The sequence below is a fragment of the Castor canadensis genome, chromosome 1, assembly GCF_047511655.1.
Source record: "Castor canadensis chromosome 1, mCasCan1.hap1v2, whole genome shotgun sequence".
Classification (NCBI taxonomy): domain Eukaryota; kingdom Metazoa; phylum Chordata; class Mammalia; order Rodentia; family Castoridae; genus Castor; species Castor canadensis.
The window spans coordinates 37836503-37862618 of record NC_133386.1 but is presented as its reverse complement, the minus strand read 5'-3'; the positions used below and the strand labels follow the sequence as shown (position 1 = coordinate 37862618).

General features: G+C 37.5%; 1 protein-coding gene and 1 pseudogene across 2 annotated transcripts in view; one reads left to right on the top strand and one right to left on the bottom strand.

The window, feature by feature from the left end:
- The window catches only part of Ncoa7 (nuclear receptor coactivator 7), a 153058-nt gene that overhangs the window by 20994 nt on the left and 105948 nt on the right, over positions 1–26116 (top strand). For both annotated transcript variants that reach the window (XM_074075249.1, XM_074075247.1), the window contains exon 2: positions 9865–9978. In XM_074075249.1, the coding sequence (XP_073931350.1) occupies positions 9929–9978 (50 nt within the window). In that variant the 5' untranslated portion in view covers positions 9865–9928. The remainder of the gene's footprint in view (positions 1–9864; positions 9979–26116) is intronic.
- Positions 7648–8101, bottom strand: LOC109683990 (large ribosomal subunit protein eL21-like; annotated as a pseudogene).

Sequence of the window (26116 nt, the reverse complement as noted above, 5' to 3'; positions counted from 1 at the left end):
CTCTGCGCCGGCTGGAGATGTGGAGGAGTCAAAGTTATGCCTTTTCTCGGTGATTATGCCTGCAAAGTGTGTCTCCAGCGTCTCTCCAAGATTTCACTATAGGAGGCTCGCTTTCTGCTTCCTACCTCTAGCCGCCATCTTGGAATTCCTCCTGTGCAGTATTTCTTTATAGTTAAACACAATTTCAGTTACATTGGTAATGTACTTACTCCACCATAACAGTACTGGTTTGACCCAGCCCTACATACACATACAGACTGCTCTTACAGATGGTAAGCACAGTACCACGAACAAATACTGCACAGTCAGGAATGCAACCCAAGTCCTGGTGTCCAGCCTCTTGTGCCTTCTAGCTGTCCAGGAAGAACCAGGACATTGACGTGAAAACTTTGTACAGCCTTGCATTAGAAGCCATTATAAGTGGTTCTTTTCTTTGGGACCAGACAAGAAGTGAATGTTCTGGGGTTTGACTATTATGGCAGTTTGACCTTGAATACTTTTTTTTTTTTTTTTTTTTGGTGATACTGAGGTTTGAACGCAGGGCCTCAGGCTTGCTAGGCAAGTGCTGTACCTCCTGAGCCACTCTGCCAGCCCAACCTTGAATAAATTCTTAAATTTTTCTAAACTTCAGATTCCTTATCTTAAAAGAATTGAGAATATTAACTCCCTCATACAGTCATAAATATTAAACTAAATAGACTATGTTGGCATTGAACAAAAAAATTGATGTATTTTGTTAACGTTCAAAAGCTCATGGTTTTTCTATTTGGGGCAAATTTGAATCCAGCTCTCTAGGGGTTACTTAAAGTAGTATTTCATGAGCATGTGAATATTTAGATTTGCTGAAATAAATGGCGGTCAGAATTTTCTGTTGCATAGGACACCAGATTCTAGAGACACCTTTTAAACATGTTCAATCTCTGTAACAATCCTTTGCAGATAAGGGCTGGAGAACTAGGAAATTTGCCTAAGGCTACAGATCTTGTTGGTGGTAAAGTCTGGATTCTAACCAGACCAGGCTTGCTTTAAAGTATTGCTCCATCTAAATAACACGGTTGTTCAGTGTTACTGAGAAACACAGAGCATATGGAAAATAGCTTCTTGGGGGTGTATTATTTATAAAACATCTGAGCTTTGAAGGAATTTTTGAAATTAAGAAATTTTAATTTAGAAATTACTGGAAAATTTTGGTTTTCTAATGCAGAGGTTCTCTATGGATGCAGTGCCCCCACCCATCCCCAAGGCCTGTGATTGACAGTTATGGGGGGTGGCACTACTGGAATATAGTTGGGGGAAGCAGAGGTACAAATGTCTTGTTGTGAATGGGACAGTCTAAGAAAACAAAGAGTTATTCCTTAAATTCAGTAATTTCCTATCTTCCATAGGATCTATATGACTATTGGGGCAATCTAACAAAACTAAAGAGATAGTTCCAAATTCCCATGTATGGGAATATCTGTTTGATTATTATTTGCTGTGCTAGTCCACCCTGCCCATCACTATACCTCTGTTCCTTCAGCTTCTGTACTTATATGTACTGAAATGGTTTCTGAGCTTCTGTCTACAGCTAAGCTTATCCTGTGTAGGTGGAAGCATCTGAGTATTTCATTGTCTTCAAATGAACTTGTGCCCAAGAATTTACTCATTGAAATATCTGTTTCAAGTTACTTCTTTTGGCATTATATTCATTTTTAAGACATGAGAATTTACATATTGAAATACCCGTTATCAGTTACTTTCCTTTGAGGCATCATGTTGCTTTTGTTTTGTGTTAGAAACTTGTATTATTTGTGAATTTCATTTCAGTATATATGGGGCATATAATGAAATTTTTATGTAGATAAAGGTATTGGGTTTGATAAAGTTGAGAGCAGCACCTTCTCCATAGCACTTACTTGAAGTGTTGCTCATTTTGGTCAGTCACTTGGGGATTAGGAAACCACATCTGCAGGCAACTCTTGGCTATTGTCTGTAAGACTGAGCCACAGTCTCTCTCCTTCCATATCTAATGCCTGCTCTTTGGAGAGCACCTTGAGGATCTTTTAAGAGAAAGATCCTTGAGATATTTAAAAACCATTGTCATTTAACTCTCTCTCCAGGGTAAACCTGACCAACTCCTTTGACTAATGTTCTTAAATCTTAGTTTTATATCATTTAACCATCCTGGTTGCTCTTATTGCTGTACATTTCTCCTGTAGTGTGAGACCTGGAGCTAAATGAAATAATCCTGATATATCCTAATCCTCAAAAAGGGTAGGGCAGCTATCATAATCTTTTTATTCTGAGTTGTTTGCCTTAGTGTTTTTTTTGGGGGGGCGGGGGAGGGAGGAGGGTGGTTCACAGTTGAATCACAATATTGGGTGTATGGGTCTTACTGTCGTCTGAAACCACAAATCATCTCCACTTGTGCTCACAGTAATCTTACCCTTTCCTTTCCTTTCCCTTTCCCTTCCTTTCCTTTCCCTTTCCCTTTCTTTATTTTGCACCTCACCAGTAGAACTCAAGTTTCGTATTGGGTAAATTCTACCTTGTGGTAGTTGACTCCCTTCTACATATAGCTGAGATCTTTCTGAATCTCACTGCTATTATTATTCCAAAAAGTTGATAAGGAGGCCTCTGTATTTTCATTCAAGTCAGTGGCAAATTTACTGGCGAGGATGGAGCTTAAGAAAGAATACTGTATTTTGCTATTAATACCCTCTCTGCAGGTCAAAGATTGAGGTCAGCTTCCAGCTCTGAATTGGGGTTAGTCAGTGAGTCAGCAAATACTCTTGGTGTAGTGGTTCAATGAGTTTCCTATCCATCTAATCATGAAAACATCCACACATACATCCAGCCAACATTTCTCCAACTTGTCCATAAACAGATCAAGAAAAACTGATCAAATGTCTTAAGTGCAGTTATACTATATTTACCTCATTTTTCCAATCTCTTGGAACAGTAGCTATGTCAAAGAGGGAAGTTAGGTCAGTGGAACTTGACTATGCCATCATTGCCTGAACATCATCTGCTCTGCCAGCCCTGCCCTAAAGTTATACCAGATTGCTCAGGATACCACACATTCCCTCCCTGGTGATTGCCCATACATCACATTCTGCCTAGGAGCCCAACCTCTTCTGCATTCACTGCCTGGGAGACTCCTGCTTCTCCTTCATAGCCCAGCACTAGCATCATCTGTGATGTGTCCTGACACCCCTTCCCTTACCGTTCCTGGCAGTCCGTTGGTCTCCTTTGTGCTCTGTGGTTCTTTGTACCCAGCAATATCAGGGTACTTTCTGCTTCTCCTTTAACAGATGATGGGTTACAGCTGCCTATTCTTCCTGAACTTCCTGGCTCATGCATGTTGACTTCCTCTTTGTGTCTGCAGCAGGATACTTGGCCAATGGCAGATGTTTCAGAAAGGAATCCACTTTGTTTTTCTGAATGGTTGGCTTTATGGGAACATTCTGGGTTCATTGGTTTTGATTCCAGATCCTACCAGCCTGCACTTAGGGATCATTTTTCAAGTTTTCCTGGATCTATATGTTATCCAATGAATAGTTTATACAGTTTTTTGTGTGGTACTGGAATTTGAACTCAGGGCCTACACCTTGAGCCACTCTACCAGCGTTTTTTTTGTGATGGGTCTTTTCAAGATAGGGTCTCCCAAACTATTTGCCCAGGACTGGCTTCAAACCTCGATCCTCTTGATCTCTGCCTCCTGAGTAGCTAGGATTACAGTTGTGAGCCACTGGCACTTGGCTGTACAACTTCCCTTCTAACTTTTGTTGATAATCAAAATGTATTTGCTTATTTTGAGGTTTATGGCATTTCCTACATCTTTGACAATTCCTGATTTCTAGTTTGTAGAAATCTCATTTGTAGGTCCTCTTCTTAAAGACAACTTATAAAATTATCTAGGTAGCCCAGAGTTAGATCATCTAGGAACTTTGATGGAATTTTTTACTCTTAAGTAAGGGAACACTGAAATTCCCATTCATTTAATTATTTTCAGGTCCAATTTAAGTTCCCTAAGCAGAGAAAATTGAACTGGAGTTGTCAAATTCTCCATTCATTTTACCATCCAAAGACTTTGTTCCATTTTTTCAGTAGCACATTGGTGGCCCTTTGATCATCACTCTGCTTTAGGCCTCACTTTTTGGCTCTTTCTTGCCATCACATTTTGGGTTTTGTTGCTGCTGCTTTATGTGTTTATTTGGGGGGCAATGCCTACTGGTTGCTCCGCTCACAGGTCTGTGGCAAACATTTGTATCTGGTTCTATGTCTTTCTTCCAAGGCTTTTTTATTTTATATCAACCAAGAGTACTGTATCTTCCAAGGTTTCTTGTTAAAGAAAGTATTCAAATTTATGACCTTGATTAAATTTGAGTGTTCTTCCCTTGTTTTGATGGCAGTGTGCCTTTGAGAGACTGAACAGGTGTCATGTTTCGGTGTAAGTATTTTCTAGGAGGAAATGTCTGCATAAAAAGGTACATTTTAGTCTGTCCCTTAAGTGGCCAACTCAGTGTGACAAAGCCTCAATGCATGTTCCTGTCATTATTTGATTTGTGTATTAAGAAACATGTTGTTGGGAAAACAGTTGTTGGGCATTATAGATTAGCCCTGACTGGTCAAGGATGTGAATCCAAAAAACCTTGCTGTGCTGTACAGTCCACTCTGGTTTGATGTAGTTATGGAGTCTCCACTAGTCCTCTTCTTAAATTCTCTATAAATGGTGCTGTGTTCTCAATATGAAACACTTTACTGATAATACAAAAAATACTTTGTCAGTAACACAATTCTTACAAGGTAAGGTTCTTTGGAATAGCTGTTGTTTCTGAATAGTGAGCTGAATTTAGGTTCGAATTGGCTGTACTGATTTAAGATTGCAAAAAGAAATGTTTAAACAGAAGATTCATTTTCTGCTCCCTCCTAAAATTCTGTTTGGTCTGCAACACAGGGTGAATGCAGGATACTCTTGTAAGTCGGTGTTTGGATGAGTCTAGAGTATAATATTGATGTGTGGAAAAGTCGACATTAAATGAATGAAGGGTTTTAAAAGCCCTTTATAACCACTTATAATGGAAATGTACTTCCCATTAGAGATTGATTTAAGGAGCTTTGGTTTTTCACTGCAGTATGAAGGCTGCTGTGTGTTGCTCTGTGCAAATCATTTTTATAGTAGTCACTGCCTACCTCTTTCTGGTTAATCTACTGGTGTGTTTCAAGCTGTGAAAGGACTGCATTTGTCTTGTTTAAGAAATAAAAAAAAAAAAATCACATAAAAAGAAACCAGACAGTAGCATATTTTTATTTATCTAATAGAATATTTCAAAAATAAAAAAGCCCAACCATTTCTAAACAGACATAGCAGCACCAGATGGCAGTTCTTAAGTCATTTAATCTTTTCCTCTTTTGCTTATTTTTGTCAAAATAAGCAAATATTTTTCTACTAGAATCAAATATTAGTTTCTGGCTTAGTATGCACTATAAAATTTTTCCAATTAGGTTGTTATGGCTTCATATTTATTCATGAGGAGAAATTTAATAAACAGAAATCTCCACCTATTTGTGTCATATAGGAGAGGAACTGTAAAATAAATAACCTGGCCTAGGGCAGGGCAAGAAGACTGAGATTCTAAACTCCTTAGGAGGCTAAGAGAGGCTGGCAAGTCTATGCCCCTGATCCTCAAATACTTCTTAATTTGAGAGAATCCTTGGATTCATATTGATCTGCCCTATAATTGACCCATCCCCAATTCTGGATTAATTTAACTCATTGCTTAGCTTTTATATGGATTTTCTACCTACTCTGGTACCAGATATTTAGGGAAGTACAAGGAAAGTGTGAAACATGGTGGTGTTTGATTTGAAGGCAGTTTAGAGTCTGGAGCTGAGAAGGCAAGTGAAGAGGCCTTGTCTCACAGTGTATGATGAAGTGCCTCTTAGTAATTGATAGGTAGCAAAGGAAGTAAGGTCCTTAAGAGGAGAGAGAAGGGCACACAAGTGGTCAGGAAAGACTATACAGCAGAATTAGGTCTTGCACTAGACCTGGAGGATAGCAAGGTGATCTCAAGGTTGAGGAAAGAGTAAGGAAAAAGATACAAAGTTGAGGAGGAGGCCAGTGAGTTCAAACCACCCTGTGAAATTGACTTTATGATAACTGGACACTCAGCCTTCATCTTACCTTTTTCTTTTTTCATCACCCAAACTATTGAATGAATATTAACTACCTCAACTCATTGTGGCATAGCTTCTACTCCCATTCCTTCACTGATCTAGTCCTGTTGGAGATCCTCAATGACCCTCTCTCCCAAAGGCCACCTACATTTATGTTAATCCAGAGTCTATACTGAGGCACTGGTGATTGTGGATTCCACTCTACTTTTTCTTTCTTTCTTTCTTTTTTGCAGTACTGGGGTTTGAACTCAGGGCCTTCACCTTGAGCCAGTCCATCAGTCCTATTTTTGTGAAGGGTTTTTCAAGATTGGGTCCCTCGAACTATTTGTCTGGGCTGGCTTTGAATTGTGATTCTCCTGATCTCTGTCTCCTGAGTGAGCCACCGACACCCAGTTCTACTCTCCTTTTTTCTAGCTCATCTTCAATTGCTTTCTGGCTCCAAAGGTTATTGAAAAATTCCGGCTTGAACACCAAACTCAGCTTTAATCCCTATTCCAGTACAGTTAGTGCATTGAATTAGGGAAATTAATTGGCAACTCTTAGCCTCAGTTTAATAGAAATAAAGATGTCTGAATCATTGTGTGGTTATAAGGATTAATATTGAAAACATATGGATAATATGTTGAAATAAGTAACATAGTAGGCAAGCATTAAGCCACTCTAAGAGTCTTTCTTGCCTGAATGTATTGCCCTTTTTCATTTATATCCTTTTTCTTAGGTATTTTCTCCTTCTGGAATTCCTTATCCCTCTTCTTTATCTATTGAAATCCTAACCATTTTGAAAGGTTTGTTTTATCATGTCAGTCAAAATTGAATTTGTGTGTTCTAGATTCTTAGTATTTTTCATTGGTCAGCTCCAAATTAATGCTCCAAATTAATTACTTTTTTTTTTTTGGCAGTACTGGGGGTTGAACTCAGGGCCTCATGATTACTCTATGTTTTAATTATTTGCTCATGTCTTATTTTCCACACTGAACGATAAACTCCTTGAGGGTGGAGCCCATGTCAGGGACATGTGGACAGACCAGAAAGTGCTGGGACTGTGTCTCCCATTGTTTTCATATAGGGCCTTATGCATAGTTGTCAAGCTTCCATGGTGACTTCATCATCATACTTTTTTTTCCCCCCTAACGACAACCATATGCTGGTAATTTTCTAATTCTTTTTCTCTGTCTCTCACTACTGTCCTGTGATTTCTATGTAATCATATATCTGGGGAGTGTCTCCAGCTGACTATCCATAGACACCTCAAAGGCAACATGTGCAACATTGATCTCTCATCTCCTTCTGCCTTTTTTATATATTGTATGGTATGTCAAAATCCACCCAGTCCCTGAAGCAGAAATGTAGAGGGTCTTCTTCATTTCTCCTATGTTGTCTGTATCAGATGGATCACCAAATCTAAATTCATTTGCCTCCTAAGTATTTCTTGAATTCATCCCTCTCTATTTTTGTTTTTTTTTAAAGAAATTTTTACTGTCTAGACTCTTATTTTTTGACATCCTTTATGCTATGAATTCATAGGGAATAGGTTCCAGCAGCTCAGGCTTCTTTCCATTGGTTCTCACAAAGTGGGCTTCTCTGGGTGGAGCAGGCTGGCGCTTCAGCTGAACCCAGGTTCCTTTCTCTTTGGCTTCCTTCTTTTTCTGACCATTTTCCCTCCCAAGTTTCAGGAGCCATCTTGGCTCTTAGCGTGCTTAATAAGCTCAACATGCACATGGATTCTCTTGGCAAGAATCTTGCCCTTAACTCACTTGTTCACAGCAGCATGCCGGGTGACACTGTTGACTCTTCCAGTTTTGCCATGGGGCATTCCTTTTTGAACAGTGCCCATGCCCTTGATATCTACTATATCACCCTCGCAGTAGATTTGCACGCATGTGGCCAAAGGAACAACTCCATGTTTCCTAAAAGGCCTAGAAAACATGTATCGGGTTCCTCTCTCTTTCTCTTTGTGTTCGTCATTTTGGTGAATTACTGGAAGATAGAGGTTCCAGCCGAAAGGAAGCCACTCTTTCTATTTTGATTATTGTAGCTTAGGTTTGCACCTTATTTACTTAACTGGTTTTACTGTAATTCTTTTCTAATGAGTCTGCTTTTCCTTCTTAAATCTGTCATATCCATCCTGAGGTGAAACTCTTTGGTGGCTTCCTTTCTTGTATATCAGGGTTGAGAAAATTGGTTTTATCACATGAGCTGGCTCTGGTCAGTTTGAAATGGCCGCTGCAGGTGCTGCTGTTGAATTCAGTGATGGCGAGCAAGGTGCAGTGAAGGGGTGGGAAGCTGGGGATGTGTAGTTGGGATTGACTCCTTAGATGCATACCAGGTCTTCTGTGATCCTGATCCTTCTCATGCCTTTTCTTCAGCTTACACTTTATCCTCTGCTTCACACTTTACCTTGGAGCAGCAGGGAACTCTTGTGTCTTCTTGCTTTTGTTCAAGCTGGGCTTGTTTCCTTACAGTTTACCTGGGGAGCCCATACTTATACCTTTAGTGTGTGAGAGGAGATACCAGATGGGCCATGCCTAAGGCTGAGTATTATTTTTTAAAGGTTTATGTTTTTAGATGACAAGTAAAGATTGTATATGTTTGTCATGAGCAACATGATATTCTGGAATATGTACATTGTAGGATGGCTACATTGAGTTAATTATTATTGCTGTAGGGTCCAGTTCCTGTGCCTCCTCCATTACAGTACTTATCTGATTATCTTGAAATCCTGTGTCTCACAAGACAGTAAATTCCATTAGAGCAGATAATCAAGTCTCATTTATTCTTGAACTCTGGTACTTATCACAGTACCTTTCATGTACTATGTTTTATGGATTAAATTATTTATTGAATTGAAATAGGGAAATAATTTTGATGATTGGACTTTGCTTTTTAAAATTTAAATTTGATTTGTGAACATTTGTTTCAAGGTGAAAGCATAGATTTTAGGAGCATTTAATGTCCTATAGAAAATTTAGATTGGTGAAGCAGGCAGTAAGTAGACATTGGAAATTATTGAGCAGGGGAATAGCATGATGAATGTGTTATTTAAGGAGGATTGATCTGGAGACAGGAAACCACTGCCAGAAAACATAAGTGAGGGTATCAGGACCCGGGAGAGGGAGAGGAGAGCATAGAAAGCCTTTCTGAAGAATAGCCTTTGTACTTCCATTTCCACATTTTCTCAAGTGGGCTGTTCTTGCTGGAATGTTACCAGAAATAAAATAGAATGCTGAAGTTATTTTTGTTTGTAAAGAAAGACCATTCTTATAAAACACCTAAGTGAACCATTTCGCTTTGTTCTATGAGACATTCATTACTAATTATTCGAAAAGAGTGATTATGAGTTCAAAATTTAAAAAAAAAAAAAAAAGCAACATCTGCAGAGCCCAGCCTAGTCAGTGAAAGTAACCATTTTGGCACATTTAAAAATAATTGTTAATTATGAGGAAAGTACTTCAGGTTGGCTTTCTGTCAGTGTTCTGCTTTGTGGCTTAACATCTCCATTCTAATTGTAGTTTTGAGATTTGTTTTTCCCCCCACCCCTCCAGGGGACATTTGCATTTTGTGTTTGACTCATGTGACTGTGTTTCCTGGTTAAAGTTTATCTTTCATTTGTTATGGACTATGTAACTTTACTCTGCTTTATTCTTCACATTGGCCATTAAATAGTTCTTAATTTACACGTTGATTTGTTATTTTTTTTTATTACAGGGCTATGATTCTTTGATTGAAAAGAAGGACTTTTTCACATATTTTGCACTTTTGGTTGTGTATTATGGATACCAAGGAAGAGAAGAAGGAACGTAAACAAAGTTATTTTGCCCGGTAAGTATTCATTTTGCAAAATTATATCAGTGCTTTAAAAAAGATATCGGAGGGACTTTCACCTCAAGTATTACTTACCCTTTGTGTTCTGTGATTGTTCACTAGCAGAGCAAGTAACCAGTAGCAGTTTACTTTGTCCTTTTAAAAATTAATGTGAGAGGAGTGACATTTGGTTCTTCTTTTTTCTACCTCTGCCTGTTCTTTCAAGCTAGTGCTGCTGAGAGAATCTGGCTGTCACGCATTGACCTGCAGATTGCTCTGAATCCCATGTTCAACAACTTACCTTGAAATTTAAATCATACATAGGTGATTAGCTCTTGCTGCTCTATAGCTTAACTGGTTGAGCTATCACTAAAAATTTATGACCCATTTAAAGCTTAACACCTTGTGGGGAATTGATTTTTGTATGTCTACCTATTTCTGTAGGTAGGTGAAGGGATATCATTGGAATCAGTGGCAGTTTTAGGCTTAAGCTTGTCCAAAATACACACATTTCTTGGTATCTGAATACAAGTAATCTAGCACTGGCTACTTTTTACAGATTTAAACACCTATATGACAGTCACTCATTAATCATAATAAAATGAATGCCAAGCTTTCAGACTTAGAAAAAATAGGTTTACAACGATCATTATGGTCTCCTAAACCGAAATTCTTAAGCACTAAATTTAATCTTACTCCTTCCCTAACCTACAATCTATGCTCGTTAAAGATGCATTTCCTGTTTTCTAAATATAAGCCTGGAACTAAAACCAACACTTTTTTTTTCTTTTTTTTGTCAATGTGTCTATTCAGAAATTAAGCAGCATTTTAGGTTTTTAATGGGATAAGGAAGGAAACAGTTTAAAGACTTACTGCATGTAAGTGCTGTATTTTTTTATCTTTGAAATAAACCTGTGATGTTTAAGTATTATTTTATTTATCTTCAAAACAAACCTATGACATAGGTTATTTTATCCTCATTTTACCAATGAGGTAGCTAAGACTCACAAAGTATTTTGTCCATTTCATGCAGCAGAAGAGTCAGTATCCAAACACAGAGCCATCTCCAAAGGCTGTGCCCCAGTTGGAATAATAATCATAAATAAGGACTTGTGGAAAGCAAGAGTTAAGCTACTTGTTGTATTGAAATGTTCTTGCTTTTTAGACTACAGAGAGCTACAAGACTGGTGAAGCAAGAAGTCAGGCATATAATGGACAAGACATTGGAAAAATAGGAAATGTAGAATAAGTAGGAAGTATAGGACTTTTTATTTTGACATAACTGTAGATTCACATTGTAGTTGTAAGTAATATTAGAGAAATACCTTGAATCTGTAATTCAGTTCTTCCCAGTAGTAACAGCTCAGAAACTGATGTTGATTCAGAATACCAAATCATTGTGTGTGTGTTTGTATGTATTTCCTTCTATGCAATATCATCACATACGTAGATTTCTGTGTCTGCCATCACAATCAGGACATTAAAAGGATCACAGTGCTACCCTTTTATAGCTGTTTTTACCTCCTTCCCTCTACCTGCTACTTCTGACAAACACTAGTATGTTCTTAATCTCTGTACTTTGTCAGTGCAAGAATATTATATAAATGAAATCATATAGTATATAACTTTTAGCAATTACATTTTTTCAGTCTGCAGTTTCCTTATAGTCCATGCAGACTATTGCATATGCCAGCAGTTTGTTCCTTTGTATTGCATTCCATGGTACTAGTATGTTACAGCTTTTTAGTCATTCTTTCATTGAAGAACATTTGGGTTATTTTCAGTTTGGACCATTACAAATAAAGCTTCTTAGGATCATCAGTGTGCAAATTTTTATGTGAACCTGAGTTTTCATTTCTCTGGGATACATGCCCAAGAGTACAACTAGTGGGTCAAATGGTTAAGTGTATGTTTCATTTGTAAGAAACTGTTATACTCTTCTTTAGACTTGTTGTACCATTTGACATTCATATCAGCAATGTATGAGTGATCCAGTTTCTCTGCATTGTCATCAGCATTAGCTGTGTCACTGTTTTTAATTTTATCTATTCCAGTATGTGTAGTGATATCTTGTTGTGCTTTTATTTTGTATTTCCTTAATGGCTACTAAAGTTAACAGCTTTTCTATGTGCTTATTAGCCATCTATATATCTTCATCAGTGAAATGTCTTTTCATATCTTTTGCCCATTTTCTAATTGAAATGTCTTTTTTTTTAACTATTGAATTCTGAGGGTTCTTTACATATTCTATGTATTAGTCCTTTGTAAGATGTGTGGTTTACAAATATTTTATTCCAGTCTGTAGCTTGTTCTTTCTTCCATCCTTTTAACAGGGTCTTTTACAGAGCAAGTTTTTAGTTTTGATATGGTTCAGTTTATCAAGTTTCTCCTTTTATGAATTATGTTTTTGGTGTCAAATATAATGTTCTATGCCTAGTCCTAGGTTCTGAAGATTTCCCTGCTTTATTTTCTAGGTTTTCTAATATTTTGTTTTATATTTAAGTGTGCAATCCATTTTGAGTTAATTTTGTAAAAGACATGAATTTAGGTTAAGATTCTTTTCTTTCTTCTTCTTCTTTTTTTTTTTTTTTTTTTTTTTTGCCTATAGATACCCACATAGTGAGTTTTAAAGCTATAATACCTTCTCAGTCTGAATTAAGTGATTTCAAGATTCCAGTAGGAAGGTGGTTCCTGAACAAGTTGCTTCGCTTCTCCCTAAAATGAAGAATAAGGCTGTGTGTGTTGGGGGGGGGTGCTTAAACTAGGATGCAAACTAGTAATGTTCATAAAAAACATCATAGTTTTTTCAGATCAGAAATGTAAAATTCATTTGTCATGCTTAGCTTGGCCTCTTCAGAAAGATATTCTAATAATGAAAAGAAAAACATATCCAAAAATGCTTAAGTGTGACCTTGGTAGCATGGGAACAAAAATCAGTGATGTTATTGAAGCAGTCAACATAATTTGTCCTGAGGAAATGAGACATACAAACAGAGAGAGAGAGAGAGAGAGAGAAAGAGAGAAAGAAAGAAAGAAATTTATAGAGACAGACAAACCTGTATTTAAGCTATGCATTGGAAGCCAGAAATGATCAAACTATTAAAACAGAAATAAAACAAAAAATAACAAAAACCAAAATAACAAAAAACCTTATAATCTAAAAAAAGCCAGGCAAGTATAAATCTTTTCAAATGAATTATCTTAAAGAGGAATTACCAGTGGAACTTTCTTGAAAAACAGTTTCTAACAACAATAGGGCAGATTTTTCTGGAGCAAGAGTACTTAAGGGCAGTCTAAGCAAGAGCTCTGGAGAGGAATGTAAAGTCAGGCCAAGGGTAAAGACAAGCTGATGCAATCACAGTTTTCCCTAAACTAAATTACACTACCTTACATAAATCTCTACTAGTGTTCAGAGGAAATTGAAAGGAAGATTTGCTCTGATACTCTGCCTGCTACCACAGTTTGTGTATGAGAAACCTTAAAATGGCTTTCAAACAATTTCCCTCTTGCCTCCTTCCCTTTTCCTCCTGAGTAGTTAAATAGTAAATGTTTTCTTTGTGTGCTATCTTATCATGTAGTTTCATAAACATTGTGTGACTGTTTGGTAAATGATCTTTTACCAAACCTCCTTTATTGAAATTCTTTTTTTCTTTTCTCTCTCTCTCACTTTCCCTCCCTTTTCTTTCTGTCTCATTCAAAGCAAAGTTAAATTTAAAAGATCCTACTTAAGCTAGGTATAATGTTTTTTCCTTGTAATTCTAGCACTTGGAAAGCCAAAGTAGAAGGATCTTGAGTTTGAGGCCAGCCTGGGCTACATAGTGAAAGTCCCAGGCTAGTTTCTGCTACATAGTGAGACCTTGTCTCAAAAAAACAACAACAAAATTCTTACTTTAATGATTTGTGTGACCTTTTTCCATGCTTTTGAGAAGAATTTGTATATACAAAATTAGTATATGATATATCTGTATGTGTGCACATTAATCCCTTGATCCCTATCAGATCTTGAGTACCAAATGAAAAACTGAATTCCTAATGCAAATTTTACTCTTTGTTATTTGTACCCTGTAAAAATTATACTATCCTCTGAGGTAACCATCACTCATTATGGCTCTGCTTCCTCTTCTCTCCCCTTGTAGTTAGAATGCATTTATTTCTTTATTACTGCCAAACAAGGCTCCCTCATTCCACACACATTTGATATTATTTGGCCTCTGTGATTTTCATGTAGGTTTCTCTATGCTACTTGTGTGGGGGTAGGAGTGGGGAGATTGATCCCAAGGCCTTATACTTGCTAAGCACACATAACACCCCTGAGCTACAACCCCTGGTCCTGTATGTGTGTTTGAAAGTACTTTGAAAACATATTTTTCAGGATAAAAGGTTAGTTGAAGACATCAAAAATATATTTGTGCTTAACTAAAGTGGTGGTTTTTGAAACGTTACTTTTTACCTCTGATAAAGTCTAGGAAGACATGTGAGTAGACAATGAGTGATAAAGATTACTCAGCAGACCACGTGTTGTTCATCTAGATCCCACTTCCCTAGGCCTGCTACTCCTCCCCTACCCTCTCTCTTGGTTATCAGGACAGAACTGCTGCTCTCATTTACTCTCTTCCCTTCCCCAACCCCTTCAGAGCTAGTAGTCTGATCTCCCAGTAGTTCAGTGAAAAGGATGCAGTATAAACCACACTTGAACTCCTATGCTTACTTCCCAGATACCTCCTTATTTACACCCCTAGCTGCTGCCTGGTCATTTCAACCTTGAGCCTCCCACTCACCAGTAGAACACTAATGTTTGAAATTCACTCCAGTATACATATCTTCTAAACTTCCTTTACCCTTTGACTGTTAAATGTGTCTGAGAATAACTCACTCCCAAGATGGTCTTGAAGAAGCAAGCATCCCAGCTGGAAAAGGGGAAAAGAAGCCCAAATGGGACACAGCAAAGGAAAGCAGAGCTAGACAGCTGGTTCTTTATTTTCTTCAGAGAGGAGGATCTGGAAACTGATATTTGAATTCACTTTTTAATTAAGCAAGCATAGTAAGCTGTGTAGCTTTCTCATTCAAACATAACAAAACCAAGATGGCTGTGGAGATATGAGGAGTTCTTGGCACAGTGAGTATTCAAGCAGTTCATTCCTGACCTTGATTCCATGCACTTTTATACTTCCCCAGTCCTCATCTTGACAGCCCACTTCCATCCTATGAGCTGTTCCTGTTGTTCAGATCAGGGACTAAGGAGCAATTACAACAAGGGAAATTGAAATTATATAGGTTCCCAGAGATATTTTGTTATGAGCACAATTAAGTGCTGGAATATCATGGAATTATATAGTCCAAAGTTTCTTGAAAAATCTAAGGCACCCGTTTGTTTAACAGTTGGACCCTAAGTCCATGAAGCGAAACTGTTAACAATGTGCTGGCCCCATGCCAGAGCACTTTATATAAATTAATTGATCATCAGAGCTTCACCATGGTGTTGCTTGATGTCTCAGGTGGGCAGGACAGAGATAAGACCCCCTCAGATCCTAGAGTGACCAGGCAGCGATTGGGTGGCCAGAGACCTTGACTGGTCATCTTTAGTTGTGATCAGCGTCTTACCCCAGGGTTCAGCATGTTTTTCATGCATGCCTTGAGATGAAAAAGACTTACGAAAACTGATCCAGATTATCTTCACACCAAATATCTGATAAGAAAATATTGTCATCCCCAGATATGATTTAACTGCTGTGGAAATTTAGACTCAAAAGAGTTGATAAACTTAACTGATTACCTAGCAGGTAGGCAGCAATGCAGGATTTGAGCTCAATTCTGTTCTTGCCCATGCAGGGCTTATGCTTTGCAACACTGCCCAAGGCCACATTCCACCTTTGGCAAAACAGGTCCAATAGATTTGACACAGATTTCCTGTCCTCCTGCTCCTCACAGTGTTGGGAGTCCTAGCAGTTTAAGGAGAATTTACCCCATTGTAAATTAATTTGGAATAATGCATCTTAGGTTCTAAAGATCCTATTTATAAGTGACCTTTTCAAAAGTAACTTGTTTATAACCAAAGATATTCCAGACTATATGTCTTATCAAACTTAATCCATCCATAATATTGTTAATGTCAGAATATTAACCAACCAAGGCAATAGGAAACATGAAGTCTGCATATTCTACCTTTAGGAGTCAGGGTTTCGCATTTCAGTGATGTTCTTTTCTTGCTAAGATTGCATCTAATCTAAAAGTATTTTCCCTAGGGTTGGTACCAGTGGGAGGGGGAAAGGGTGAAGGAAGGTGAATATGGTGGAAGTACTATGTATTCATGTACGAAAATGGAATGAGACCTGCTGAAACTTTTCTAAGAAGTGGGAGAAGAGGGAAGAGGAGAAAGATGGAGGGGTGAAATCTAAGATACATTGTAAACACTGTTGTAAATGTCACAGTGTACCCCTAGTACAATTATAATATGCTAATAGATTAAAAATAAAATAAAGATGAGTAGTTTCCTATAATAGAAATGAATATAGAAATATGTCTGATAGAAAGCCTCCATTTGCTCTTGACTACAGAACCTAAGAACCAATGGAAGATCACCTGTTTTAGGCCAGGCTGGCTGTGCTGCTGCACTGGGTGAGGTCATAGAGGCTTGTCCTCCTTCTCAGGCCCCACAGAGGCAGTCTTTAAAATGGAGAAAGAGCCATCTGTAGTGATATTCCTAACCAAGAATGATATATCACATGGGTAGGGTGGTGCCCTGTAAACTCTTGCCCTTTCTTTAGTTAACAATCTGTAGATTGTTTTTGCCTGCTGGCCAAGGACCACTAAGGATTTGAGGGCCCTTATTATGTATGAATTTTAAGGAGAAACTACCTGTTGTTGGATTCAGACATTTAGTCACATCACAGGTATTGTGTTGATTCATGAAAAACTTTTTTTTTTGCAGTACAGAAGTTTGAACTCAATGCCTTGTGCTTGCTAGGCAAGTTGTCTTGAACAGGACTTTGTTGTTCTTCCCTCAAAGGGGAGTTAACTATGTCCAGAACCTGAGTGTCCCTACTGTGGGATTGGGATATGCAGACTTAGGGTAGAGGCAATAAAACCATGGCAATGTCCCTCAAAGACCACTCAGACACTTGGGTCAATGCATCAACATTTATTCACACTTCAAGTGTACACTTACTTATAAGATCCAGGAGGGAGTCATAGCACATGGTTGGTCGCCTCACCTCACAGGGAACCGCAGCAGGTAAGGTTTTGTGCTCCACAGGGGAGCTCAACCAGGCAGTTCTTTTGGGCTGAGAATGTTGGGAGCTCAATCTGCTCGGGAGGGAGAGCTACTCGGGAGGGAGAGCTACTCGGGAGAGAGACATCCTCTAGCACAGAGAGGTGCATGCAAGAGGGAGTCCCTTGATACTAGTGGACGTGTGGAGGAGGTTGGAGAGCACACTCTGCTGCGTCCTCAACAGGTGCCCTTTTTATATGTTTTTCTCCTCCAGAGTATTCCTCTTTTATGTCATTTAGCCCTCTGCTGATTGGTTACACCCAAAGGTGGGGATCCTTGGCACACTGCTCTAGACATTACATCTTAGCTTGAGTGTAGCTGTATTGGACTGCCTGCCTTATCAGTCCTGTCTATATAGATGTTGTCCTGATGTTTTATCTATAGTGCAGAGTTCTGGTAGCTCACTGATTCTAAACTTGCAGTTTGTCAAGTAAGGCTCTATGTTCTCTACACAGGTGCTCTACCACTTGAGTCATCCCCCCAGCCTGATACATGAAAACAAATAGAACAGTTTTTAGTACTTGGTCAATGTTAACTCTATTCCTCTAATATTTGTTCATTTTATTCTATGGGTTTCACTGTACCTACTGATTGCAACAAAAGGTAATCATAGTAAGAGCATTTGTTAGTATTTTACAAAGTTCTTTCATAAACATTCACTTTATCCTCACAGTGATTTCATAAGTAGACAGATGTAAATGCAGACGATGAATCTGTTGTTCAGGAGATTAAATAACTTGCTTCAAATCACTTAGCTTTTTAAATGAGAGTCTGTCCTGAGCCCACCTCTGTTTTTGTTGTTGCTGCCTCCCCCACTACCCCCCAGGACCTCCCGCTTGTTAGCCAGGGCCTTTATACCACTTGAGTCACTGGGCCAGCTCTTGTTTGTGATGACTGACTTTGAACTGTGATCCTCCTAATTTCTGCCTCCTGAGTAGCTGGGATTCTGAATCCTCCATGCTGTCTCAGTTTACCTTGCACATAGTATTTTTTTCTTGTCTGCAAAGTAGATTAGGACTATTAGCATCAACATGATGCTAATTCAGAACATGGGTCTGAAAGTAGAATGTTTTAGTTTACTGGAAACCACATTGATTCAAATTTCAGAACCAGCCAAGATGACTGTCTGTCCTATGCCTGTAATGATCCACAGTCCTGCCCAAGAACTGTAGCATAATCTGTCTAGCCCTGATTTGTTTATGTGTTTGCAGTTGGTCTCCTCTCAAAAGGCCACCTGGTGGGTGGGAACTTTGCAATGGTTCAGTGCTCTTTCCATGTGCCTGTTAAATAGTGATTGGCATATAACAAGTGTTAAATGTTTGGTGACCAAATGAAAGAATGTTTAAAACATTTTTAATGTAACGTATTAACAATTTGTGTTAGACTTTATCACTACAAGTTTTTCAGTACTCAGCAATTTTATTAATCTTAAAAAAAATTAAGGGTATTTCAGAAACATTTCCTCTGAAAAAGCTGCTAGTGTCTTATTTAATATTATTACTGATTTCCAATTAAACTCTTGCATGAGCTACAGTGTTTTTTAAGGCTTATGTTTCCTATTTTCTTGATGGAGTTCAGGCCAGGCAGTTCTTAAGGGAACATTTGCCTTTTGCTTGCTGTTCATTACTGGGAAAAACATCTATGGTCAAGTTTGATCTGCTAATGTTTCCAGGAAATCATTAACTTTTTTTAGTGATTAAAAATGGGCTTGTAATCACTTAGCCATTAACAGACTCATGCTTTTTTGGTTCATTTTTAAAGAACAAGCTGAGTTACTTGATTTAATTCCAAGTATAATAGTGCTTTTTAGCTGGAGGTTACAATCCACTGGGGGGAGATCATGAATCAATTTAGTGAATGGAACCAGCATTTAAAAAAAATTTAATTGACATATAACAATTGCACATATTTATATGGGGGTATAGTATGATATTTCAATATCTTTATACAATATGTAATGATCAGATCAGAGTAGGTGGCATAGCTATCACCTCAAACATTTATCATTTCTTTGTGCTGGGGAATGTTCAAAATCTTATTGGCTCTTTTTCTTTTGGTAATGAGGTTTGAACTCAGGGTCTCCCGCTTGCTAGGCAGGTGCTCCACTGCTCAAGCCACACCAGTAGCTCTTTCTTGTGTTAGGTATTTTTGAGATAGCATCTTGAGAACTATTTGCCGAAGCAGCTTCAAGCCTGGATCCTCCTAAACTGTGCCTCTTCAATAGCTAGGATTACAAGTGTGAGCCACTGGTGCCCTGCCTATTAGCTCTTTTGAAATATATAATTAATTGTTATCAACTATAGTTACTCTACTGTGCTGTAGAACATTAGAAGTTACTCCTCATATCCAATTGTATCCCTATATCTGTAACCACCCTTTTTCTACTTTCCCAGCCTTCGTAGGCTCTAATAACCACTATTATACTCTCTAGTACTCTGATCAACTTCTTCTGTCTTTCTGTGCCTGACTTATGTCACTGAGCATAATATCCTCCAGACTCACCATGTTGTTGCAGATGACAGGATTCCATTCTTTTTTATGGCCCAATAACATTCTATTGTGTATGTATACCACATTTTCTTTACCCATTCATCAATTAATGGACACCTTAGTTGATTCCATATCTTGGCTATTGTGCTGCAAACAACATAAAAATATAGCTTTCTTTCATAAATTCCTTTGGATATCCTTAGGATAGCTGAATCAAATGGTAGTTCTATACCTAGAGTTTTGAAAAACATCCATACTATTTTCCATAATGGCTGTACAAATTTTCATTCCTACCAACAGTATATGAGAGTTCTTCTTTCTCCACATCCTCACCTCCATTTGGTGTTGTCTTTTTTGTAGTACCCATTCAAACTGAGGTAATAGAATATTTCATTGTGTTTTTTATTTGCATGTCCTTAATTAATGACATTGAGAAGTTTTTATATATTGTTGGCCTTTTATATATCTTCTTTTGAGAAATGCTTATGCTCCCCCCACCTTTTTTTTTTTTTTTTTGGTGGTACTAGGGTTTGAATTCAGGGTCTCACTCTTGCTAGGCAGGCCCTCTACCACTTGAGCCATTTCTGCCAGCCCCTTTTGTGTTGGGTATTTTTGAGATAGGGTCTCAAAAACTATTTACTCAGGTGGCTAAAACCTTGATCTTCCTGATCTCTGCCTCCTGAGTAGCTAGAATTATAGGCATGAGCCACTGACGCCTGACTCATTTTTCCATTTTTTAATTGGATTGATGGAATAGAGCAGAATAGCTTAGACAGATTAAGCTAGACTGAAGTAGTACATATCAGAGTGTTATATGTAGTCAGAATAAATAATGATTCATGAAGTTTGTTTTAAATATTTGTAAGTATGTAAATATTGAATCATAATTCCAAATTGTTTTTTATTGTGTGATCAAAAAAGGACTCATTGTTTTAGAGGATTCTTTGGTGGTTAGTGTATTGGGAGGTGAGGTTATTTTCATCATTGAAAACTCAGGTTCTTTGAAAACTGTTCATCTAACACACATTAACCATTTGTTCAAAGACAGCCATGCAGAAAAGTACCTGTGCTATAAATATTCTTTCCCACACTGTAATGTCATGGATCCCTCTTAAATTAAATTCAAGGATTAATGACAAATATGTTTCTGTTTAACCTGAAATCCCAGACTAATCTGAATGTCTTAAATACTGGAACATGACCATTAAAGTAGCCTAACAGAACTCCCACATGGAAGTGTTGTCATCATCCTGGGCAACTTTTGCTTTTGGGCCTCCTATAGGTTTGTTCTCTATAGATCTGGGACCTTGAGTATAGTCTTCTTTTCTCTAAAATGGATATAATAATAGAGTATCTATTCATAAGGTTGTTGAAAGGACTGAGTGAAAATGGATGGTTTTTAGAAAAATACTTTTGAAAATAAGTACCTAGTGAGCTAGACATGTTGACGCATAACTGGGGTCCCAGGTACTTGGGAGACTGAGGCAGGAAGATCATAAGTTCAAGGCCAGTCTAGACAACAAAGCAAGGCTCTGTCTCTTATAATAAAAATAACGGGCCTGATGTGTAGCTCAGTAGTAAGAGCATCCTGGGTTTTTTCTGAAACACTGTAAAAACAGAAAGAAAGAAAGAAAAAGCACTAATGAATTTTAATATAAAAGTCATGCTTTCTAAGTGAGCAATATGAGACTAAATGAGAATAAACAGACACACATTATGTGTAAATTTCAGGGAGTTTCTATGTGTCTGAAAACATGCTGTACTCACAGTCTTCAGAGAAAGACCCAGATTCCAAGGAAAGAAGAGTGATTAAGCTGTATCCCTGCCCCACATGCCTCTTTTTTAGGGTTACTTTGATAATTGAGGAAGTCTTGAACTGAACTGAACTGCTCCTGAATTTGGTTTAAAATGGATTTAGTCTCATTACTATGGTCTGAATATTTGTGCCATTCCATACCCCACTCCACAGCTTGATGTATTGAAACTCCTCTAAATCTCCAACGTGTTAGTTTTAGAAGAAGGGGCCTTTGAAAAAAGTAATTGTGATAGGATTAGTCTTTATAAGAAGAGTTACAGAGAGATGAGCTCTCACTCTACCACGGGAGGACACAGAACGAAAGTGTCCATCTGTAAACCAGGTACAGTCTAGGTGCTTTGGTACCTAGACTTATAATTTCTGGAACTGTGAGAAATAAATGTGTGGTTTAAACTACCAGCCTATGGAATTTTTGTTACAAAGCAGCACAAACTAATACATACATGTATTTGATACCTTTCGTTATTACTGATACAGTGGTATTTTAACAAGAGAAACCTGAGTTGTGGACCAGAAAATGCCTTGTGCTTCAGCTCTGAGGCTTCATAGCTCCCACTTGAATTTAGTTGTTGCTTATTTTAGCAGATACTGAAATTTTCTTTCTTTCTTTCTTTCTTTTTTTTTTTTTTTGGAGACAGAATATCCCTGGCCTCAAATTTTCAGTCTTTCTTCTTCAGCTTCCCAAGTGCTGGGATTACAGGTGTGAGCTACCACGTCCAGTTTTACAAATGTTCCTCCAAAACTTGCGTCAAAAAATTTCAATAAACAACCTCATACCTCTCATCCTCATGAGTCAACTATATCCTCATGATATAATTACATATCCTCCCATGTATCTTCCCAGAAATGTCACATCTGCGTCCTAATTTCTTTTTTTTGGCATTTTAAGATTGACACAATCTAGTCCATTTCTGCTTTTCTGTCTTTATCTCTTACTTTGATATTTATGCACTCATTTTACACTTTGCCCCTCAGAACTTTGCTTTCTGTGTACAAAGATCTGCCCTTTACCATGCTCTTCTCATGTACAGTAATGTGCACATCACACTGTCAAACCTTTCTTCTTTATAGCACTATTGCTATAAGGTTTTTCTGATTTCATTTATCCTCTGTCCCCTCTCTCAGCACAGAACTAGATGTGCTGTCCTTCCACTGGATACAGAAGGAAATGTTGAGCTTCCTATATCTTCTCTTGAAGCCCTAAACACAGTCCATTTTGGGTATATCCAGTAACAAACACACTCATATTCTCTGCCTTATTTATCTGGTATTATTTATTCTTAGTTCTTTTTATTTTTTTTGGTGAGACTTGGGTTTGAACTCAGAGCTTTGTGCTTGCAAGCAGATGCTCTACAGCTTGAGCCATGCCTCCAGTCCATTTTGTTCTGGTTATTTTGGAGATGGGGGTCTCATGAACTATTTGCCCAAGTGGTCTTGAACTGTCATTCTCCCAATTTCAGCTTCCCAAGTAGCTAGGATTACAGGTGTGAGCCTCCGGCACCTGGAGTTCATTTTTGTATTCTTTATAGAATCTAGTCCTATGTGTTGCACCTACCAGTCACTAGTCATTTGCTATGAATGTAGTTAACGTTCATTGAGTATTTACTATGTAACAAAGACCAATTTGTGTTCTCCTGTAGTCTCGCAATTACCCCATGAAATAAATTCCTGTTATCATCCTAATTACTGATAAAGATGTCAGTCAGTCCTTACAGATGTTTCATAACTTGCCCAAGGTCACATAACTATGTAGTGGCAGATCCAAATCTTGACCCAGCCATGCTGACCTCACAGCCCACACCCTTAATTATCATGCTTCATTTAGCGATGTTGTATTGAATTTTACAGAACCTATGCATTCTCTGTACAAAGATAAGTAGAAATCTCTGATTAAATGTATTTAAGTACTAAACTATTTTCTTCCACTTTTTAATACAAGGGTTTTCTTAGGAATTTTGGAACAAACTAGGGAATCTCTGCTCTACCCATGAAACTTTGAAAGGACCCATATACCACAACAATACAAAAAATTCACCAATCTTCTGACCTTATGTTTTTGTGGTATGGCAAGAATTCCCCTATTGTTTATTTTGTCTCTAGATTCAGGGTTGAATGCTCTAACAGCTGAAATTCTTCCAGCTTGGGTACTTCTGTTGTAAAACTGATGCTGTAATATATGGGGCTTAACCTGTAGGGCATCAGTCACATTTTTACTTCCCTTTTCCTTGGTTTACCACTACTAATATAGTTTGCATAAATGAAATGGTTAGGGTTCCATTTTCCTTTCTGCATTTATTTTCTGCAGCAGCCTTGCCTACTTGTTTTAACATTTTGCTTCTTCCCCATAAATGAAAATAGTAAAGAAATGAGTAGTTGGCTTGGTTTAAGAAGACCTAACAAGACACAGGTTTAGCCCATGGTTCACACATGTGATTCAGCACTAGCAAAGCCAAGTCAGATGTGTTGACAACATTGAGGAGGAGCCTGAATGTTCTGGGGCTAAGTAAGGAAAGTGAGAGAGTTGGGTTGGGGAACCTTCTGGGTCTTCTTCCAGGAAGACAGAATCTGGCAGCTACTGAGGCAGGAGGTAGTGGAGAATAAGAAAAGAATCATTTCTCAATAACTCTGTTGTTAGAACCATGCAACTGATTTCATTTGAAGAGTCAAAGATGACTTTGAGGTGGGAATATCACTGAGTCAGATGAGAAATGTGAATAGATAGCTGTGAGAAAAGAATTGTTTAGGTGTGGAGAATGGTGGCTGTGAGGTAAATTTAAATATAGAAGAGCCAGAGAACAAAAGTATGAATTACATCAATAAAATTTTTAAAAGGTTTTTATTTGTATGGACTACTTAATAGACTAAATGGGCAAATATGATCATTTGAAATTATGAAACAGTTAAATTAAAGGCCAGTTATTTATATTTTAAACATTCTTTTCCAAACCAAAAAAAAAAATTCTAATTGTATTTCTAAATCACTCTGTTGCTTTTAAAAAATGCAGTCTGAACATACATTTTCAAGAACACATCTGTTGTAAAAATAGAATAGAATCAAAACTGATTCCCTTTGTAATAGGTAGAGTGATGCAATCACAGCCATGGATGATTTGAACTAAGTCATTAATTGTTCCACTAATTTTTCCTGTGTGAAGATATTTATGTTTATGTTGATTATGATAACCACGTGCATGCACTTTACAATTTAGAGCTAGAAGGGGTTTTTGGTTTAGAAGTTGCATAATATATAATATAAAGCAGATGCATTTTGATATTTCAGATTGATTTTGTTAGCACAGCAGAGAGCTCAACAGTAATTTGGTTATTTCATTTCCAGAAGATAATTGAAGCAGATTCTGGTGAGGTCATTGGGACAGAGCAATCTCCATTTCAGTGGCTGCATTTTTTTTTTTTTTTTTTTTTGGTAAGGGAAGGATATTTTCTTTTACTGTATTAACTCAACTATTTTAAATAGATAATCAGATTAATTTAATTTTTTTAATCTCAACTGTCATCATATATGATATGGATATTTTCCTTTTATAAAAGTTAACATTGTAAGTGTAAAAATAAGGTAAAAATGTATATTCATAACATCTATGAATATATATTATTTGTCTTTTGTAAGATTATATGGATTTTAAGATATTCGTAACATATGAATGCATATTATGTCTTTTGTAAGATTATATGGATTTTAAAAAATACATATTTATGTTATCTTTAAATATAATTTATAAGAAATTGTACTGTCATAACAGATTCTTGAAAATGTAAAATTGTAAAATCAATTGGCTTATGAACCTAATATCCTTACCATCTTCTGCCTGTTTATTTGTTTGTTTATTTTGATGGTACTGGGGTTTGAACTCAGGACTTTGTGCTTGCTAGGCAGGTACTGTACTATTCAAGCCATGTCTCTAGCTCACCTGTTTATTTTTAATGCACGGGAAAACCTTCCTCTAGTTTTGAATAACTGACCATTTTGGTTTTCATATTATCTGATACAGCTAATTACTTAAGACTCTTCCCAGTTCTTTGTTTGACTCAAACAAGTGTGAGAACTTATCAGAGTCATATAATGTTTGTCTTTGCATTTGGAATGAGGTGTTGTCTGTGTTATGGAAAGCAAGGCATGTATTACTAGTATCTCAGACAGATCTTATGTGTCTGCACCTGTTATGCCTAGAGGGTAAAGTAGTAAAAAAACAAATGTGGTCCTTGCTGGAGAGTACTTTTCATAGAGACATTAAACAAAGAAAAACATAAATCATAAGCCATTTAACTTGTGGTGTTTGTTATGAGGGAAAAATAACAGGATTTTATAAAAGAGAATTGCGAGGGCAGTAGCCACTTCAGACAGGACTGATGTTCAAGGAAGAACTCTGGAGAAAAAAGTGGTGTTTAAATGTCATGTGATACCTCTATCCAGGGTCATTGCATGTCACTTAATGTCATTGTTGTTATTTACTGATCCTGTTTTGTGCAGGAGCTCACCAGATAATCTATAGGCCTAGAAGAAGGGCTGTGGAGAGAGGAACGGGAATGACTATTCTAGGTAGGGGAAACACTGAGACGAAAAG